This window comes from Zalophus californianus, chromosome 1, assembly GCF_009762305.2.
Source record: "Zalophus californianus isolate mZalCal1 chromosome 1, mZalCal1.pri.v2, whole genome shotgun sequence".
Classification (NCBI taxonomy): domain Eukaryota; kingdom Metazoa; phylum Chordata; class Mammalia; order Carnivora; family Otariidae; genus Zalophus; species Zalophus californianus.
In genome coordinates, this window is record NC_045595.1 from 25,507,635 (window position 1) to 25,529,766 (window position 22,132).

A 22,132-nucleotide genomic window follows, 5' to 3' on the forward strand; every position below is an offset into this window, starting at 1 on the left:
TATTGTACAATTTTAATTTGTTTAGAATCACTAAATATACTCACTGGTGTGTTCTCCTTCCTCAGATGTGAAAAGATACCATCAAAAGATTCTTTAAAATGGTCCTTTATCACAGCTTTGATTAAATTGAACAGCCAGTATCGATCATTATCATTAATGAGGCGGTCATAAAAAACACGGAGAACCTCATGTACAAACAGGCGTATCATGGTGTGCTTGCTCTCCACGGCATCTTTTTCAATGAGTAAGCAGCCCTGGATGACACGTGAAAAATCCCGCAAGTTGAAAGTGTAATGGGATTTCATGGGAGTGGGCAAAAGATTTTCCATGGATCGTTTATATATCTGAATATGAAAAAAGCAACAAAGCAAAAATAACATTATTATAATAAGCAAAGTCATGTAACAAATAGTATATTCTATAAAATATTTATCTTATCAGATTATATTGGTTTGGAAAATTGTACAGTACAAAGTCTAGCATGACATTTAGCTTTTTATTTTGGTTTATCACAGGCATTTTGAAGTTGAGGGAACTTAAAATTATCAGATTCCATCCAAACCCAAGGACAATGTTTTTATCTCCAAGTTATTACAGTTGTTCCATTTAAAGTTGAATGACCTGGGATTCAATAATTAGCAAAAACTTTAGTGGAAAGTGAAACCAAGATAACTCATTCCGAAGCATTTCAAATGAAGGGTCGGATGAAACAATTCCCTTTTGACTACCCTTGACTTCAAAACAAATCAATGGATTCTCTTCCTTCTCTTCACTCCTATTTTCTCTCTGCCTCTTCTTCAGCTTTTTTTTTTATTCTTTTTTTTCTTTTATCGGTATCCCAGGCATGTATGCCTGCTAAAACCTCTTTTATTTTTTTGTACCAGAATCATTTGTAGTAAATTACCTTTCGTGTGCACAAAACCACTGGATTAGTGTATCAATATGGAATCACTAATAGAAAACTATGGCCAAAAGCACACCCTATATATAAATGAGAAATTCCTATCCAGGTTAATAAAAGCTATGCTTACAATTTGGTTAAAAAAAATTGTAGTCAAAACGGGTTGTGGGAGAAGTTACAGTGGCCAGCTGCCTTGGTATCATGTACATACAAGCAAATAGTGGCAATTCAGTCTGGTTACCACACCCACAGGGAAGTGTGGTAAGCAGAACCCGGCTACCACACGCCAAAACACAGTACAACAACATGGCATTTACCTTAACAAGCAAGGAGGAATAATCAGGGAGGAAGGGCAAATGGGTCCTTCACTCTGGGAGACAGTGGCTAAGGACATTTTACACTTGTTTGTAAGTTTCTTATAATGGATCTGGAAAATGTGAAAGGGCTGGCAGTTTTTCAAAATGCAAGGTTCAGAATACTATTGCACCACATTTTCAAAGAGCCCGCAAGTTCTGCCAACAGTTAAACGTGAGATTTTTTGTCACAATAGAGATAGAGAAGAACCTTGGGTCCTTTATATTTGAACATATGCATGGCTCGACAAATCTAAAGCGGTGCTTTCTAAAAACTTTTTTTTTTTGGGCTCCTGGGTGGCTCAGTTGGTTAAGCGACTGCCTTCAGCTCAGGTCATGATCCTGGAGTCCCCGGATCGAGTCCCGCATCGGGCTCCCGGCTCAGCAGGGAGCCTGCTTCTCCCTCTGACCTTCTCCCCTCTCATGCTGTTTCTCTCTCTCTCTCTCTCAAATAAATGAATAAAATCTTTAAAAAAAAAAACAACTTTTTTTTTTTAAGATTTTATTTATTTGACAGAGAGATACACAGCGAGAGAGGGAACACAAGCAGGGAGAGTGGGAGAGGGAGAAGCAGGCTTCCCACTGAGCAGGGAGCCCGATGCGGGGCTCGATCCCAGGACCCTGGGATCATGACCTAAGCTGAAGGCAGACGCTCAACAACTGAGCCACCCAGGCGCCCCTGAAAACTATTTTTTTTATTAGCTGTTTTACTTGTGTTATTTTGAATACTGCCACACAAGAACTAAAAATCTCTGTCATTTCTTTTTTTTTAAATCTCTGTCATTTCTTAAAGAGTTTAAACAATTGGCTATAATACAGAAATAAAGTATGATTTTACTATATGCTGAATTTACCAAATAAAGCTTAATATTTTCTTTATGGACAGTAAATGAAATCTTTTATAATATAGCCCCCCCAAAAAATGAAATTATTTTTTATTTATCTGTGTTCTTTGATTCATCCCCCCTCCTAGCTTCCACATGGTAGGTCTAAAAGGCTTCAAAGACAGAAAAAAAAAATCCTTTCTGTATCCCATTTTGCTTGGCCAACTCCCTTCTTTTTCCAGGAGATGCCCAAAATACATAAATCATATTTTATAAATAGAAGCACTTTTCTGGTATTGGAATAAGTACTGTAATTTCAATGTACTATCACTTTGGTCATAGTTTCTCTATCTTTTTTTTTAAAGATTTTATTTATTTATTTGAAAGAGAGAGAATGAGAGATAGAGAGCACGAGAGGGAAGAGGGTCAGAGGGAGAAGCAGACTCCCTGCCGAGCAGGGAGCCTGATGCGGGACTCGATCCCGGAACTCCAGGATCATGACCCGAGCCGAAGGCAGTTGCTTAACCAACAGAGCCACCCAGGCACCCCATAGTTTCTCTATCTTAACAGCACAGATTTTCCACCAGAACAAGGGGGACACTTTAGATATAGTGTGCTCTTGGAAACCAATGGGACGATCCTAGGGAGTTTTGTACTTCTCATTGCACTTATGTCACAGTGAACCCACTTTATCAAGGGCTCCAGAAAAGCTTAATTTAGTAATATCATTACTCACTTACCTTACATACAGTTTCTCCTTTTATCATTAGTGATGAGGTTGGTTCTGGCCTCCCAAGCAACGGCAGATGACACACCCTGAATAAGGCAAAGCCATTGGGCCATCTTGTGTTCTGTTCCCACCCCTGTGTTTCCTTCTTACTATATTTTCACTGCTATTCCTAAGTTATGTGGTATGGCTAAAAAAAAAGTATTCATTCATAAACTGCAGAAGTTTCCCTCTTTATTTTTTTTAATATTTGTTTATTTATTTATTTTTAAAGTAGGCTCCACACCCAATGTGGGGCTCAAGCTCATGACCCCAAGATCAAGAGTTGCATGCTCTACCAACTGAGCCAGCCAGATGCCCCTTTCTCTGTCTTTTAAAAGACAAACATGGAGAATGGAAGGGAAGAGAGAGAAAATTAATAAACAACAGGGTAGAAACCTAACAATTAGGGAAACCCTCGTAATATGACACATACTGATTCTAAATGATTTCCTTGGAACAGCCTTGTGAAATAGGTGCTATCTTTCATTTTAGTGATTAAAAAATTGAGTTTCTGGAAGGTCAAATTACTTGCTCTAGGCCACATCGCTTGGAAATAGCAGTCAAGGCTCAAACCCAGTTAGAGTCCCTGATTTCAAAGCCCATGATCTTCTGTTCTCAAGCCTTCTTAACAGCTTCTCTGACACTGAAGACCAAAGTAGATGACTAAGGGAAAAAAATGTTTAAAAAAAAAAGAACCAAACTAGGAAAATATGTAACACTAAAACATTTTGTATTGCAGTATTCACTCACCTCCATTGTCCCACTGACAATCTGGTTCCCAATTGAAAAGTACTCTGGAGGAAATTCCCGAGTCCTCAGGTAGAATGCTACGATTGATGAGAAGATTCGGACCATAGTTTCATCACTGAAAGTATTAATAGAGCAGATATTGAAATGTCGAATAAACCGGGGAGTGACTGGATTTCTTCCACCACCTGGAGGGCCCATGGCAGCAATCAGCTGGACGTCAACCAGTGTGATTTTACTTGTGTCCTTAAGGTCATACCTTGAAAGCAAATAAAAATTCCAAAGCAATCAGTTATAATCCAATAAGATGGAAAGAAATGTAGAACTGCCTAGAAACTTAATCTGATTTTAGCTTCTCTAAAAGGAAGAATCCTAAAAAAAATGCTTGGAGTAGAAAAATTAAAAATAAACTTTATTTTTTAAATTGAGGTATAATTGACAACATTAGTTTTGGGTGTATAACATAATGACTCGATATTTGTATATATTGTAAAATGATCACCACAGTAAGTGCAGTTAACATCTGTCACCATACATAGTGACAATTTTTCTTGTGATGAGAACTTTCAAAATTCACTCTCTTAGCTGCTTTTGAATATGCAATACAGTATTAACTGTAATCACCATGCTGTACATTACATCCCTACGACTTGTTCATTTTACAACTGGAAATTTGTAATTTTGACCCCCCTCACCTGTTTCACCCACCCCCCCACCCAGCCCCTGAGCCTCAGGCAATCACCAGTCTCTGGACAAAACGTTTTTGGGTTTGGGGGTGGGGGGGTTGGGGGGAGGGAAGAGGAAGGAGAGAGAGAGAATCTTAAGCAGGCTCCAGTATGGAGCCTGATGTGGGGCTCAATCTCACAACCTGGAGATCATGACCTGACCTGAAGTCAAGAGTCAGACGTTTAACTTCCTGAGTCACCCAGGTGCCCCTGGACAGAACTTTTTTTTTCTTTTTAAGATTTTATTTACTTATTTATTTATTTGTCAGGGAGAAAGACAGAGAGAGAGCACAAGCAGGGGAATGAGCAGAAGGAGAAGCAGGCTCCTCGCTGAGCAAGGAGCTCGATGTGGGACTCGATCCCAGGACCCTGGGATCATGACCCAAGCTGAAGGCAGACACTTAACTGACTGAGCCACCCAGGTGCCCCTGGACAGAACGTTTTTTAAAGCAGCATTCTATTTCTCCTTCCAGTGACACTGATTATGTTGTCCAAATTCTGGGTATTTAGAATGTCCCTTCCTTTTGCCCTTCCCTTTCTTTCCTACTCTTCTTTCTGTTTTGACTCTCTGTTTGGTCTCTCCTCACTCCAAATCCAGAAGCATGGATGAGAGATTATTCCTGTTTGTAGCTGGTTATAGGTAGGGTGACCACATGTCCCATTTTGCCTAGGACAATTCTGAGTAGGCTTGTCCTGGAGTAAGTATTAGTAACACTCCTCTTTTATGCTCAGAAATGTTCCAGTTCAAACAATCATACAGTCATGCTACTTACAGGAAAGTCCTGATTTTGTTTTTGCATCTTAGATCTCCAGAGTACATAAAAATATCTAAATAGTATCTATAACACTTTTGTTAAAAAGAGACCCAATGGGGAACAACAAAGCTCTAAAGAAATTTTAATTAGAAAGAAATATATAGGGGCGTCTGCCTTTGGTTCAGGTCATGATCACAGGGTTCCTGGATCGAGCCCCATGTCGGGCCCCCTGCTCAGCAAGGAGTCTGCTTCTCCTTGTCCTTCTGCCTCTCCCCCAGCTCATTCTCTCTCTCTCAAATAAATAAAGTTTTTTTTTTAAAAAGAAAGAAATATATAAATAGCTCAATTTAGTTGGAACCACTCAGATCGAAAATGTGCTTGTTACCGATAGGCCATTAAGTCCTTTAACACTGAAGTTCTTGCAAAAAGGGGGCAGGGGACGTGGGAGAAATCAGTCTTTACCAGTATCCCTAACAGAAAGTATAAAAGTACGACCTGGTTTTTGGCAGCAACCCTAATAACTTTCAGTAGGGAGCTTGTTAAGTAAATTATGGCAGGATCCACATATTTGAACTGTATTAGAAGTCAACAAAATGAGAAATAAAAAGCCAATAAAATGAGATAAACAATATGGATAGGTGTTCAAAAAATTTTAAGTGCAAATAAGTTATAAAACATTGTGTAATAGGAGTCTATTTTTAAAAATAAAGCTATATTTGCATAGAAAAAAACCTTGACAGAATAGGGAAAACACAATTAACAGCAGCTACCTCCTGGAGGCCCGAGTCCCAGGGCCTGAAGTAATAACAAAAATGTATTTCTAAAATATGACTTAGCTTCAAAATTAGTTTATCCTTGCCTTAGTTAAAAAAAATCATGCATACTGGGGATTAGAAAAGTATATTTAAGAGGAGGAAATGAGGAATTATTAATCCTAACTAAAAGATACAATGTCTTACATGTTGGAAACGAACCATAGCATCATAAAAATGGGATGGAGGGTGGGATGCCTAGGTGGCTCAGTCAATTCAGCATCCACTCTTGATTTTGGCTCAGGTCATGATCTCCTGGGTCATGAGATCAAGCCCTGCACTGGGCTCTGCACTCAGGAGGGAGTCTGCTTGAGATCCTCTCTCTCTGCCCCTCCCCCCACTGGCATGTACACACACACTCTCTAAAATAAATAAATAAGTCTTTTTAAAAAATGGCATGGAGGGAATGGAAGAGTTATTTATGGAATTGGTGTCAAAACCAAGCTATCTCAAAGATACAGGTAGTCCCAAAGACTCACAGAAAATACAGAGAATTTAAAATGGCAGAAACATGAGATGCTGATTATGGTTACTTAGGTTGAAGCCTACCCACAAATTCTCAGCCCTGGGAGAATAGTACTTTGAAAGATGTAATGTGTAAGTTATTTTCAAGGATTGAGAATAATAATTGAAAAGGAAAGAATTTATTCCATTACTGAATAAATACATTTCCAATACTGGATTATTCATCCCAGTAATCAAACTCACACATTCACAGGAAAGACTGTCATAAAAAAATGTATAGAAAAGTCTTCCAAAAATTTCTGTATAAAAAAATCTGAGTAACCATTTTCTTCCATAAGTAACTTGAAAAAATGCATTACTTTGATGTGAGAAACTAAAATAGAAAAAGAGAGCGAAAATGACTTCAGCATGGCTAATTAAGACTCCAATTAAATAGTTACCAGTGCCCACAGTCAAAAAATTGTCGTAGTAATTCAATAGGAGGTTGAGCTCCGTATTTCTCCAATGCAGGCATATTCATGTCATCTATAAAAATTACACACTTCTTTCCCATAGGTGGTCCAAAAACTCCTTTGCGTCTTTTGTCCAATCTAGCCATGATAACATTCTAAAATATAAAGAAGAATAGTAGGATTTAAAGCCATACTTAACACCAGGGGGAAAAAAGAATTTACAGTCTAATTATATAAGGAAATAATGCCAAGAAGCACTGTGTGTATGTTTATATTTATTCATTTTTAGGGTGATATCAAACCTTATATTCAGTATCAAAGAGCATTTATTGAAATCCTTCTATGTGCTCAGAATTGTTATATATACATATTTATATATTTGTATTGCACATAAACACAAAATATTTTCCTTGTTGGATACCCCAACATATCTATTAACTCTAACTTATTCAATATCTAAAAGCACTAATCTGAATTTATAAGATTTTGAAATAAAAGGAATTCTATAGGCTTAAAACAACAGAAATGAGCCCCATAGGTCAGGTGAGAATGGACATAAATTTAGGCAGGGATGATTATAATAGTGACTAGAAAAGGTCTCATGCAGAACTTTCAACTTGGCACAAAGAAGGGAATGCACAACTGCATGCTTCCTGTCACGTAAGGTCATACAATAGTCCATGGTTTGAATGATCATGGACAGAGCTTCAGTAAGCAGCAAATGCCCTTAAGGACCATCTAGAAGAGTCTAGAAAGAACAATTGAAAGTTCTCACTCTCTCTCTCCCCCCCCAGTCTCTTCTATCAATTGTGGCTTCTTCTTGGACTTAATAAAAAAAGGATGACAAAGCTCAATAATTCAGTATTAATGCAAAAATGTTCCCTTGAATGTGACTCCAACATTACCATGCTCTTGGAAATTATGTTAATTTGGGTGTCTTTTCACCTTTGTTTTTATATAGGTATGTTTAAAATAATTTATAACCCAGGAATTTAATTAATAAAAATGGGAACATAAATTTTTTTCAGTGTTCTCTTGAACTTTTGTCCTTAAAACCTTTTAAAAACTTACTTATCCCAAAAACAAAAGTTCTGAAGTTTCATTTAAATTTATAGAAGACTTACACAGCTGCTCATTTAATATACAATTTTAAACACTAATCAAATAAGGCAAAAAAGTTAATTATGGACCCATGTTTCTGGCTTTAAACTAACCTGAACCTGGTTAGCACTGGTCCGTGCAGAGAAATTAACATAAAAAGGGAAATACTGATCCTTTTCCAAGTGATTCATTAGTTTATCCTTCACATACACTGATTTTCCTGTACCCGTCGGACCCACGAAAAGCAATGGCCTTCATGAAACAATGAACATATCATTAAAAAAGAGAAAAAGTCAGAATACCATTTCTACTACAGAAGGCTGGAATTTGTTGAAAACTTAAGTAATGAAGTCACCTTCATCTAAAAATTCACATTTTAATCTACCACTGTTATTTCATGTAAGACTGGTAAAAGTGATGATTGGCACACACTTGCTTCCTGTCACTGAGACTTTAATAGTAACAAACTATTATTTGGACATATGTAACATTACTATACTCCAAAAACACTCATAAACAAGTAATAACATGCTTTGCTTTTCGGCAAAGAAAGCTAAAGTTTGTCTCCTCAGAAAAGTGATGTATTTGTACTTTTTAGTTGGAGGTAGAGGCAAGGGGGTACAATGTGTAAGAGACTAATAAGACGATGACATTAAGACCAGTTTAGGCTGTTTCACAGTTATTAAAAAACTAGGTGACAGTGAAGTCTAAAGCTAATAGTTACATTATACCTGTTAACAGTGTTTTAGAATCTAAAATAGCATTTTAGAATAGACTTTAGAATCAGTTACTAACTGAAAACATTTGTCCAAAAGCAAACTCTAAGGAATTCTCCATTCAGTGGGCCTCAAGACAGGGTTTCTCATTCTTGAGTGATCATAATTAATTTAAAATGGAAAAAAAATCCTATGAGTTTATGTTCACAGAACTCTGGGGAATCCCAGGTGAGAAATACTGTTTAGCATTAAAAAAATTAAATACTGACCCTTTGACGGATAACTTGGCACCACCCAATACACAAAGACAAACACAAGGACTGGCACTAAACCTGAGCACCAGTGTTCTAAGAGGTCATCTAAGGGACCCAAATTATGCTAATATTAATTTAAAAAAATCATCATTGAAGCATAAACATAAAATTAAATTTCTTTTAGAACTACAGTGGCCCCTGAAAGTACACCTACATGTTTCAGTCTGAGTAACACTTGCCTTATGGAAAGCTATTTATTAAAAAAAGTTTTTAATAAAATACTGTGCTGAACTTGGGGCCCATGGACCAATGGAAGAAATTTTTAGAGAGTGTCCAGAGAATCTGTGAACTTGGATGACAAAAAGTTTATATATTTACTTTTACTATCCTTAACTAAAATGGACCAATTGTATCAACTGTACCTGTGTCTTTGTCACTAATAGAAATCAGATATTATTCTAAATATTACAGTGGTTACAGATGTCCCAAAATTATCACCTATGCCTATTACTTCTTTGAAATTATGATAGGCATCAGACCCACTGTTAGACTGTATTATTTAATGTGTCAGTAAAGCAGCACATGTATTACTACCACAGCTCTAATGCGTTTAATATTTTAACGTGTTTCAATATGTCCTTTCCTTTGTAACTCTGTATTTGATGTATTCATTTAAAAGCATTATTCTAAAAAAATTTAAAAATTTTTTTAAAAAGCATTATTCTGGCAAATGGTTCATGGCACAGAAGGGCTCTTATACTAGGAATTTCCCAGAATTGGGAAGTCCCTTCCTTGCCTTTTTCTTTTCAATATTAGCCTCAAAATGCAAAAATGTAACAAATAAGCAGTGAGTAATGTATGGAAGCGTTGAATCACTATACCATGCACCTGAAACTAATATAACACTGTATGTTAACTACACTGGATTTAAAATTTTTTTAAATGTAACAATAGGGAGGGGTGCCTGGGTGGCTCAGTCGTTGAGCGTCTGCCTTCGGCTCAGGTCATGATCCCAGGGTCCTAGGATCGAGCCCCGCGTCAGGCTCCCTGCTCAGCCGGAAGCCTGCTTCTCCCTCTCCCACTCCCCCTGCTTGTGTTCCCGCTCTCGCTGTGTCTCTCTCTGTCAAATAAATAAATAAAATATTTTTAAAAAATGTAACAATAAGGATACAATAATATTCTCATGGGCTATTTTTCCTGTATTTTTTTTTATTAAACAAGATAAAATGGTTGGAAAATTCACTAAGAAACTGGTTCTTTTTTTAAGATTTTTTATTTATTATTTATTTGACAGAGAGAGCAAGAGAGCACAATCTAGGGGGAATAGCAGAGGGAGCAGGAGAAGCAGGCTCCCTGATGCAGGGCTCAATCCCAGGACCCTGGGATCATGACCTGAGCCAAAGGCAGACACTTAACCAACTGAGCCACCCAGGTGCCCCAAGAAACAGGTTCTTCATCAAAAACAAACCAACCATGACATTCATGCATATTATGTAAGCTTGTCTAGTTTAGTATTAATGATAAATTATGCCTAATGTTTTAAAAGAAAAACAAGAACGTTATTAGAAAAGTTGGTATGAATATGCCTATAGTACATGCTAGACTTTTGATAAGTTTCATGTCCTCTTCTTTGATGTGCTCTTCTGATTTAAGTCTGAGATTTCCATGTTCATCTTAAGTTATGACAGACTTGATGGGAGAACGTGGATCATAGTCGATACTTAGGAGCATACTAAATTTTGAGGTGTAGAATGCATACCTGTTTACCAATAACACTGCAACTGACCTTTAGTCTGCTGTTACTAATACAATAAACATAAGGTAGTTTATGAGGCAACGAAGTATGGAGGCTAATTTTTGGTGTAGGCAATAGAAAACCTGGATTCTAGGTTTGCCACTAGTAACAGAGGTCACTGTTGGCATGTCAATTAGTCCCTCAGGGTCTGTTATCTGAAAATGGATGAGTTTACTTCAAAAGTCCTACGATCTGGGACACCTGGGTGGCTCAGTGGGTTAAACATATGACTCTTGATTTCAACTCAGGTCATGATCTCAGGTTTGTGAGATCAAGCCCCGCATCAGGCTCCATGCTGCCTTCTTGGGATTCTCTCTCTCCCTCTGACTCTCCCACTCTCTCTCCCTCTCTTAAAAAAAAAAAAAATTCCTATGATCCTATTAGAATGGTACTGTTATATTTAAAATGCATGTTCATAACAGTTTCTTACTTTGCATAGGTAATACTCAAATCCATTAGAAATGTATATCTAATTGTGTCCATTGTAGGCACTATAATATCTCGAATCCTGACACGTTTTTCTCCCAAATTAGTACTTTCAATTAATTCATTCCAATGGAGCCAGCGACCTCGGTTTTTCAACTACAAGAGAACATAAACTTTAAAATATAACCATGCACCTGGTATCTGAAAGGCACTTTAACATACTGATATCATATTTCCTTTTAAAAACCTTAGTTTATCATAATAAAATCTTCTTATAGGAACAAGTCATCTAAAATAATGTATATAACATTTTATAGTCATGAAGTAAATTAATAAGCACCCATGAATCCACCACCCAATTTAAGAAACACACATTTTTCTTTGTATTGATTTATCCCTCTGCTTCAGTGCTATGGCTGCCATCAAAAAATTTTCCTATTTCCTGGCAAATTGTACACATATACAGCACGTGTCTGGATGGTGGTAATTTTGCAAGTTTGGGTGAATGTTTCTTTAGTAATTCATATTCTTAATTTTTTTAAGTTTAAGCTTTCATTTCTATCAAAGTTATATATGCACATATTTTAGAGTCAAAACTTTTAAAGAGGTTGAGAGAAACAGTAGTTTCCCACTCTTGTTTTCTCTTCTCCAGCAGCCACTATATCTTTACCTTTTTAAGCTGAACATTTTGGGATTCATCTCCAACTCAAAGAATATGCTTGTGTTATCATCTCTTGATTTTTTGGTTTTAGAGATTATTTTATTGACTTCCCACTGTGACTAATGAGGATGAAACTCTCTCTCTGGTCATATTCTTAAAATTCTGTATTAGCCTGGTGTAGGGAAAGATTTCTACACTGGTAGCCAGGAGAGCTGGATGCAGGTCTTGGTTCTGCTAGCCACTTGCCTTTCTAGGCTTGCCTCTTTATCTGTAAGTCCTGAGATTTAGGGAAAGTTGTACTTAAGGCTCTCTGCAGATCTTGTCTCTGTGAAGTCAAATTTGCGTGAATCAAATGATTATTCAGATGCTTGCTGTTTAAAAGAATCTTTTTGTGAATTTTTTAAAGTGCATAAAATATATTTAATTTAAATCTGAAAGTATAAAATAGTCGTAAAGAAAGTTTATCTACACCATCCACAAGTCAAAGGAGGAGAAACTAAAGAGACGGGACAAAAACACCAATCACAGGGGTCAAAACAACATCAGGAAGGGAACCCAGTTCTGCCTGCTGATCCAATACTTGATGTTTTAGAACTTATCATAACAAGCATTTTATATCATACCTCATACATGTAGTCATAGACCAGACCTTTTTCATCAAACTGGCATTCCCATTTACCCACAGATTCAGGCACTGGGTTGTTTTCGTCTCTTCCCAGTATGATTGACCGTAGGAAAGTATCAAAAATGATCCGACCGTCTGTATCACAACTTCCTCCAATGGACCAAATCAAAGAAAATATAAAGCTAGCCTATTGGTTTAAAAAAATTAATTTAAACTAATTATTTAAAAGCAATTTTTTAACAAATTAACTAAAATTTAACATATTAAGGAGGCCTGGTTAACATATTTGGAAAAGGCCAGGTCTACAGATAGAGTGGAAGAGAGCACAACTAAGTCACAATCTAAATTTAAAATGCCCTTAGCAGGCCACCTAAATGGTGCAGTGGGTTAAGCAGCTGACTCTTGATCTCAGCTCAGGTCTTGATCTCAGGGTTGTGAGTTCAAGCCCCACGTCAGGCTCCATGCTGAGTGTGGAGTCTACTTAAAAAAAAAAAAAAATGAATAACATGCCCATATTAAATGATCTAGGAATTCCTCTTTTAGGAGTTTGTCCTTAAATACATTACCACCTGTAAAATGATGTATGCACAAGAATATTCACTGCAGCACTGTTTGTGCAGCCAAAAATAAAAAGCAACTTTTTTCAATAGGGGTCTGTTTAATGAGATTATGTTATGTAGACTGGAATACATGCAGCTGTTTAAAAAAGTAACTCAATAAGTATACAGATCTTGAACAATCTCCAAGATACAATGTGAGAAAAGATGCAAATCAGTATGTATAGTATGCTAAAGTGTAAAAATGTATTCATATAAAAGAGAGTATGGATCAAATACCTCTAACAAGCTACCTAAAGGCACTGGTAACAGTGGTTTCCTTGAGGGTGGCTAGGGCATTGGTATGGATAGAAAACCTACTTTTGCCTTTTGAATTTTACTCTAGGTACAGGCTTATCCAGTTTAAAAAATCTATCAAATTATATATATATAATATAATCAAATATGTTTTTCTTTTCCTTTTTCTTTTTTTAAATAATCTCTATACCCAATGTGGGGCTTGAATTCATGACCCTGAGATCAAGAGTCACATGCTCTACCAACTGAGCCAGGCTGGAGCCCCTCAAATATACTTTAAAAGAAAATTTTTAACCAGGTATCAATTTATATTAATCTTTAAAAGTAATTCTGAACCATTTAAAAAATTGAGGGAGTTAGGCTTAACAATAGAATGAAACTTTATAGAGATAGAGATAGAGATAGAGATAGAGATAGAGATATAACATGAAGGTCATACATACAGGTCTATATCTCTCTCTCTACAGATACAGATATAAAATGAAGGTTACATAGGTGAACTATTCCTAAAATGCTTTCATTTTATAAACAGGTAACACTGATAGGTATGGAACAATATTAAGTAGTTCTGTGAAAGGGAATTCCAAACTTTGGGAGAAAAAGGAATATAAATAAATTATGCTTCACATATGTCTGTTCAGTTTCTTCTAATAACGGTGAAAAGGGAGCAGGAAAGGAGGTGAAGATCAGCAGGGAATGTGAGGTGTCTGAGGTAGAGGACTTTCTGTGGTGACAAGCTGAAGGAGAGACACTGGGAGGGAACCCCAATCATCACAGAGTAGAAAAGAAGGTAGACTCAGTAGAGAAGATGAAGATATTTCTGAATAAGGTGGCAGATGGGAAAGAAGCACAGACCAAGGAAGAGAACCAAACACCTCTTTCCTCTGGCTCCCTTAGAGTCCTGTTCTCTGGTCTTCTCTGACCCTAGACATTAGCTACCTAAACCACTGACTCCCCCCAGCGATGTGCCCTATGAACCCTGATGGCAACGCTCCACCCAACTGGTTGGATGCCTGTTTCTGGTCTCCCACAGCCAGCTTTTAGCAGCCTACACCATGACTTAACCTTAAGACAAAATTAATTCACAAGTTGCTACTGGATTAATATTAAGTCACCTTATTGTTTATCAAATTACGATCTTTCATAAACAGTAAGACAGTTTAGGAGGCTGGGTCACCTTTACCGGGCCGAGAAGGCAGGGGTTTGACTCTGGCAACCACGCAGCGATGTGGTTCGAGATCCTGCCTGAGATCGGCGTCATGGCCGTGTGCTTGGTCATCCCCAGCATAGCCATGGCGCACATCCACAGGTTCAATAATGGGGGCAAGGAAAAAAGAGTTGCCTATTATCCCTATCAGTGGATTTTGATGCAAAGAGATAGGCGGGTCTCTGGAGTTAATCATTACTATGTGTCAAAGGGTTTGGAGAATATCAATTAAGGAAGCATTTTCCTGATTCATGAAAAATAACTCAGTCATACCCATCTACCCCTTCTAGAAGGTTATGAGGTGTATTAATGTAGTGCATAATAAAAAAAAAAGAAAAAAGTAAAAAAAAAAGACAGTTTGGGTTCATTTGGGCATATTTTACTTTCTTTAAAATGTTTTTTTAAGTCAGAATACCAGGTCAGGGTGACTTCAATGCCTTCAGCTATTCCTTTGGTGCTCACCAAAAAACAGCTCTGGATCTTATGTCTCCCTCAATACAATTATCAATTCTAGAGGCACATTTTATTCTGTAAATGAAAAATTACATTAAGTATAACACCTACCATAATCCAAACACGAATATGCTTGCTTGTAGGATCATTTTCCAGCACATTACAGAGTAGTACCTCAAAGAGGCGTGTGAGAGATACAACCACATTGCTATCACTTGTAGGAATCAGTTCCTGAAAAGTGAAAAGAGTAAGATACTTTACTTTCATCTTCTCTGGAGAATTAAAAAAAAAAAAAATTTCATTTTTAAAACTCTCCCACCAGTAAGAATGGCTAGTATCAAAAAGATAAAAAATGACTAGTGTGGGTGAGGATGTGGAGAAAAGGGAACCCCTTGTGCACTGTTGGTGGGAATACAAACTGGTGCAACCACTCTGGAAAACAGCATGGAGGCTCTTGAAAAAAATTAAAAATAGAAGTCCCATGTGACCCAGTAATTCTGCTTCTGGGTATTTACCCAGAGAAAATGAAAACAACAATTCAAAAAGATATAAGCACACCTGTATATTGCAGCATTATTCACAATAGGCAAGATATACAAGCAATCCAAGTTTTCATCGATAGATGAATGAAGAAGTGTGGTATATATACAATGGAATGTTATTCATCCATAAAAAAAGAAAGATCTTACCATTCTCAATAACTTGGATGGACCTACAGGGTACTCTAGTAAGTGAAATAAGTCAGACAGAAAATGAAGTTAATGGAATGAATTTGTATTTTGGAATCATCATTCTGGTAGAAGGATGTAGACTGGACCAGAACAGCTCTATTATATTGATTCAGGTAGGAAATTACAAAGGTCAGAACTGAGGCTACCACAAGAGGAAGGAGGGGGGTGGTCAGAGGAGCCTGGATGGAGAGGAGAGGAGAGGACAGAAAAAAGTAAGCAAGGAGGGAAAAGTCAATAGATCCTGAGGACTAACTAGATGTGGAAAATATGGGGGAATAAATTATGAGAACAAAATCCATCACTCATCAGAAAGATGGAGCCTATTTTCTATTATTTGCAACATATAGTATTAGAGTTTTAAAATTAAAAAATTGAAAAATGACTTTATATTTTTTCTATGAAGACACTGTATAAAATTTTCATAAAGTGGAATTCATTTTTTATGTGCAGAATATTTTTCCTATCTCTAAAATAGTATTTTAGGATGAAAAAAATCTACTGAATACCACTTTTCCCTTCCCAATATCAATATATTTATTTATATGTAAGTGACGTGTGTGTGTGTGTGTGTGTGTGTGTGTGTGTGTGTGTGTGTGTGTGTGAAGTAGTTTGGATGGTAGTCCCCAAAAAGAGAGGCCCATGTCATATCCCAGGAACTTATGAATGTGATCCTATTTGGGAAAGGGGTCTTGGAAGATGTAGCTAAGGATCTCAAGATGAGGAGATCATTCTGGAATATCTGACCCTAAATCCTTTTAAGAGTCACTGAAGAGACAGAATAGAGGCCCCGTGAGCTCGAAAGAAGAGACTGGAGTTAAGCAGCCAGAAGTCAAGGAATGTCTGGAAGCCAAAGTTGGGAGAGTTAAGGAAAGATTCTCCCTTAGAGCTTCCAGAGGAAGCTTGGCCCTGCCAACATCTTGATTTCAGACTTCTAGCCTCAGGACTATGGCAGAATAAATTTCTGTTGCTTTAAACCACCAAGTTTGTGGTAATTTGTTATGACAGCCCTAAGAAATTAATATAACATATAAAGTTTTCTCATAAAATACTAAATACACATATAAATTTTAAAAGCCACATATTTAAAATACTTTTAAGATATGGAAAATGATTAGGAATTTTAAAGCTTTAGTCACCATAGTTTTATCCAAAGAGTTTAACAGGCATACATTTTACCTCTGGGTTTATTCAGGTATAACTTAAGCATATAAAACCAAAGGTGGATATTACTATAATGGTGGTGGGAAAATCACTTTTAATTCTGCTAAAGAAGTTAAAAGATAAAAGTATTTAAACAACTGTAAATTGTGTTAATGGATACATAATACAAATCAGTGTTATTGTGACATCAATATCATATAAGGTGGATGGGAAAGAGGTAAAAGTGGAGAGTTCTTGTATACAAATGAAGTTATTAGCTTAAAATAGACTGTTATAACTCTAAGATATTTTATGTAAGCCCCTTAGTGCCGCTAAAAAAATACCTATAGAAATCAAACAAAAGAAAGAATCAAAACCTACCAATACAAAAAGAAACAAACAAACAAAAAAACCCACAATGAAACATAAAGGAAGACATCAAGAGAGAAAAGAGGGACAAAAAAACACAAGACAAACAGAAAACAGTTAACAAAATTGTAATAGTAAATCCTTCCCTATCAAAATTACTCTAAACGTAAACATGTCGTGGATCACATCAAAAACTAATGATGTGTTGTATGGTGACTAACATAATAAAATTTAAAAAAAAAACATGTTAAATTCCCCAATAAAAAGAGTAGCTGAATGGATAAAAATCCAAGATCCAATTGTATACTGTCTAGAAGAAACACATAGGCAGAAAGTGAAGGGATAGAAAAAGATATTCCATGCAAATGGTAACCAAAAGAAATCAGAAGTGGCTACATCTGTATTGGATAAAGTAGACTTTAAGTAAAAACTGTCTTTAGAGACAAAGAAGGTCATAACATAATGATAGAATGGTCAATTCAACAGGAAGATACAATTGTAAATACATATGCACCCAACATCAAAGCACCTAGGTATATAAAACAAATACTGACAAATCTGAAAGGAGAAATTGCCAGCAATACAATAATAGTAGTGGACTTCGATATCTCACTTTCAATAAGCAATAGAATATCTAAACAGAAACTCAGAAAAGAAATGATAGATTTGAGCAACACTATAGATCAAATGGGCCTAAAAGATATATGTAGAACTTTTCACCCAACAGTAGAAGGAAACACATTCTTTCTCAAGTTCACAGGGAACATTCCCCAGGACAGACCACATGTTAGGTCACAAAACAAGTCAACAAATTTAAGATTAAATTATACAAAGTATCTTTTCTGACCACAATGGAATAAAACTAAAAGTCAGTAAAAATAAGAAAATGGGAAAATTCACAAATATATGTATAAAAAACATGGTCTTGAGCAACACTGGGTCCAAGAGGAAATTAAAAAGGAAATAAAAAAATATCTTGAGACAAATGAAAATGGAAACACAACATACCAAAACTCATGAGATGCATTAAAAGCAGTACTAAGAGGGACATTTATAGTGATAAATGTTTACATTAAAAAAGAAGAAATCTCAAATAAACAACCTAACTTAAACCTCAAAGAACAACAAATAGAACAAACTAAACCAATAGTTAGCAGATTGAAATAAGAGCAAAATAGAAATAAAAAAGTAGAGAATAGAAAAACAATAGAAAAGGGATGCCTGGGTGGCTCAGTCGTTAAGCGGCTGCCTTCGGCTCAGGTCGTGATCCCAGAGTCCTGGGATCGAGTCCCACATCAGGCTCCCTCCTTGGCAGGAGGCCTGCTTCTCCCTCTCCCACTCCCCCTGCTTGTGTTCCTGCTCTCGCTGTCTCTGTCTCTGTCAAATAAATAAATAAATCTTTAAAAAAAAAAAAGAAAAACAATAGAAAAAATCAAACTAAGAGTTGGTTTTTCGAAAAGATAAACAAAATCAATAAACCCTTAGCTAGACTAAGAAAAAAAAAGAAAGATTCAAATGAGTAAAATCAGAAATGAAAGAGAAAACATTACAATGGATGCCTGAGAAATAAAAAGGATCGTCAAGGGATAATTATGAACAATTATATGCAAACAAATTGGATAACTTGGAAGATATGGATAAATTCCTAGAAACATACAACCTACCAAAACTGAATCAAGAAGAAATAGAAAGCCTGAACAGATCAATAACAAAGGGATTGAAGTAATAATCAAAAACTTTCCAGAGAAAAGTCCAGATGACTTCAGAGCTGAATTCTACTAAACATTCAAAGAATTAATACCAATCCTTCTTAAACTCTTCCAAAAAATAGAAGTGGAGGAAATACTTCTAAGTTCATTTTTTGAGGCTAGAATCACCCTGATACCAAAGCCAATCTTTTCACAAGAAAAGAAAATTATAAGCCAATATCTCTGAGGAATAAAGATACAAAAATCCTCAATAAAATACTAGCAAACTGAATTCAATACACCAGAAAGATTATATACCATAACCTAGCAGGATTTATCCCTGGGATACAAGGGATTATGCAAATTAATCAATGTGATATACACATTAACAGAATGAAAGACAAAAATCACATGATCATCTCAATAAATGCAGAGAAAGTATTTGACAAAGTTCAACCACCATTTGTGATAAAAACTCTCAACAAGGGATGCCTGGGTGGGTCAGTTGATTAAGTGTCTGCCTTCGGCTTAGGTCATGATCCCAGGGTCGTGGGATCGGGTCTTAACATTGGGCTCCTTGCTCAGGGGGGAGCCTGCTTCTCCCTCTCCCGCTCCCCCTGCTTATGCGCTATCTCTCTCTCTGACAAATAAATAAAATCTTTTTAAGAAACTCAACAAAATAGATATAAAGGGAAATCTCTGCAATAAAATAGAGGACATTTATGAAAAACCCACAGCTAAAATCATAATCCATGGGGTAAAACTGAAAGCTCTTCCTCTAAGATTTGGTATGAGGCAAGGAAGCACACTCTCACCACTTCTTTTCATGAAGAAGTACTAACTAGAGCAATCAGACAAGAAATAAAAGGCATACAAATCAGAAAAGAAGTAAAATGGTTTCTATTTGCAGGTGACAGGATCCTATATGTAGAAAACCCTAAAGACGCCATGCAAAAACAAACCAAAAAAACCTTTTAGAACAAACAAACTCAGTAAAGTTACAGGATACAAAACCAAAATACAAAAAGTAATTGCATTTGTTTACACCAACAATGATCTATCTGAAGAGAGAATCAAGAAAACAATCCCAGGGGTGCCTGGGTGGCTCAGTTGTTGAGCATCTGCCTTCAGCTCAGGTCATGATCCCAGGGTCCTGGGATCGAGCCCCGCATCCGGTTCCCTGCTCCACGAGAGGCCTGCTTCTCCCTCTCCCACTCCCCCTGCTTGTGTTCCCTCTCTCTCTCTCTCTCTCTCTCTCTCTCTGTCAAATAAATAAAACGTTTTAATAAAAACAAACAAATAAACAAAAAAATAAACAATCCCATTTATGATAGCATCAAAAAGAATAAAATACTTAGGAATAAATTTAACCAGGAACATGAAAGCTCTGTACATTGAAAACTATAAAACATTAATGAAAGAAATTGAAGATTATACAAATAAATGGAAAAACATCCTGTGCTCATGGACTGGAAAAATTAACATTGTTAAAATGCCCATAGTACCTAAAGTGATCTACAGATTCAATGCAATCCCTATCAAAATTCCAATGACAATTTTTGCAAAAAAAAAAAAATTCTAAAATTTGTGTGGAACCACAAAAAGACTCTGAATAGCCAAAATAATCTTAAAAACAGAGTTGAAAGTATCACATGTCCTGGTTTCAAATTATATTTAAAAACTCCAGTAATCAGTAATTTTAATTTAATCCAGTAATTTTACCCCAGTATGTTACTGGGGTAAAAACAGACATATAAGCCAATGAAACAGAATCAAAAATCCAAAATAAACCCAAGCATATACAGTCAACTGATCTTCAACAAGGGCAACAAGAATACACAATGGGTGGTGGGGGCGGCACACCTGGGTGGCTGAGTCAGTTGAGTGTCCAACTCTTGGTTTTGGCTTAGGTCATGATCTCATAGGTCATGAGATCGAGCCCTGTGATGGGCTCCACACTCAGCAAGGAGTCTGCTTCAGATTCTCTCTCCCTCTCCCCATGCTCCTCCCCCACTTCACATACCCATTCTCTCTCTCTCTAAAGTAAATAAATAAACCTTAAAAAAAATACAAAATGGGAAAAGGATAGTCTCTTCAATAAACAGTATTGGGAAAATTGGATAGCCATGTGTAAAAGAATGAAACTGGACCCTTATCTTACACCATACACCAAAATCAACTCAAAATGGGTTCAAAACTTAAATGTAAAAGCTGAAACCATAAAAATCCCAGAAGAAAACATGGGGGAAATACTCCTTGACATTGACCTTGGCAATGATTTTTTGGATAGGGCAAAAACTCAGGCAGCAAAAGCAAAAATAAAGTGGGACTACATCAAACTAAAAGTTCCTGCACAGCAAGGGAAATGATCAACAAAATGAAAGGGCAACTTACAAATTGAGGGAAAATATTTGCAAACCATATATCTCACAAGGGGTTAATATCCAAAATATATAAGGAACTCATACAATTTAATAGCAAAAAAACAAACAATCCAATTTAAAAATGGGCAAAGGACCTGCACAGACACTTTTCCTAGAGAAGACATACAAATGGCTAACAGGTGTGTAAGAAGGCATTCAACATCACTAATCATCAGAGAAGTGCAAATCAAAACCAAATATCACATCATACTTGTTAGGATGATTATAAAAATGAAAGGTGACAAATCTTGGTGAGGATGTGGAGAAAAGAGAACCTTTGTGCTCTCTTGGTTGGAATGTAAACTGGTACAGCCACTGTGGAAAACAGTATGGAAGAGCCTCAAAAAACTAGTAATAGAACTACTATGTGATCCAGCAATCCCTGTTCAGGACATGAAATCAGTACCTCAAAGATATATCTGCACTCCCATGTTCATTGCAGCATTATTACCAATAGCCAAGATATGGACACAAACTATTTGTTGATGGACAAATGGATAAAGAAATTGTCCTATAAATACCTATAATGGAATATTATTCAGACTTAAAAATAAAAGAGAGATCCTGCTATTTGTAACAACACGAATGAACTTTAAGACATTAGGATAAGTGAAAAAAGTCAGACACAGAAAGGAACAAATTGTATGACATCACTAATATGCAGAATCTGAAAGTTGAATGCATAGAACCAGAGTAAAATGGTGGTCACCAGTGTGGGGATGTGGGGGTAACAGAGAGACATTGGGCAAAGGGCACAAAGTTGCACTTACATTTAAAAGTATAAAGTACTAAACATTTTAAAATGAAACCCAGAGAGACCAAACACACACCTGAGTACAAATATAACTAGGGGAATCTGAATAAGATCAATAGATAGTATCAATGC

General features: G+C 36.4%; 2 protein-coding genes across 3 annotated transcripts in view; one reads left to right on the plus strand and one right to left on the minus strand.

Moving 5' to 3' along the window:
• The window catches only part of DNAH12 (dynein axonemal heavy chain 12), a 231,404-nt gene that overhangs the window by 113,922 nt on the left and 95,350 nt on the right, over nt 1-22,132 (minus strand). For both annotated transcript variants that reach the window (XM_027587796.2, XM_027587797.1), the window contains 7 exons: nt 15,007-15,126; nt 12,380-12,568; nt 11,100-11,251; nt 8,018-8,156; nt 6,792-6,958; nt 3,598-3,853; nt 45-344 (listed from right to left, as the gene is read on the minus strand). In XM_027587796.2, coding sequence (XP_027443597.1) covers nt 45-344; nt 3,598-3,853; nt 6,792-6,958; nt 8,018-8,156; nt 11,100-11,251; nt 12,380-12,568; nt 15,007-15,126 — 1,323 coding nt within the window. The remainder of the gene's footprint in view (nt 1-44; nt 345-3,597; nt 3,854-6,791; nt 6,959-8,017; nt 8,157-11,099; nt 11,252-12,379; nt 12,569-15,006; nt 15,127-22,132) is intronic.
• On the plus strand, nt 14,462-14,674 carry LOC113918892 (NADH dehydrogenase [ubiquinone] 1 alpha subcomplex subunit 1-like). Its single transcript, XM_035724847.1, has one exon. It carries the CDS (start codon nt 14,462-14,464, stop codon nt 14,672-14,674), a length of 213 nt encoding a protein of 70 aa, XP_035580740.1.

What these genes read in the sequence shown, in the direction of transcription:
- LOC113918892 (XM_035724847.1), top strand. Translation starts at nt 14,462, where the DNA reads ATGTGGTTCGAGATCCTGCCTGAGATCGGCGTCATGGCCGTGTGCTTG.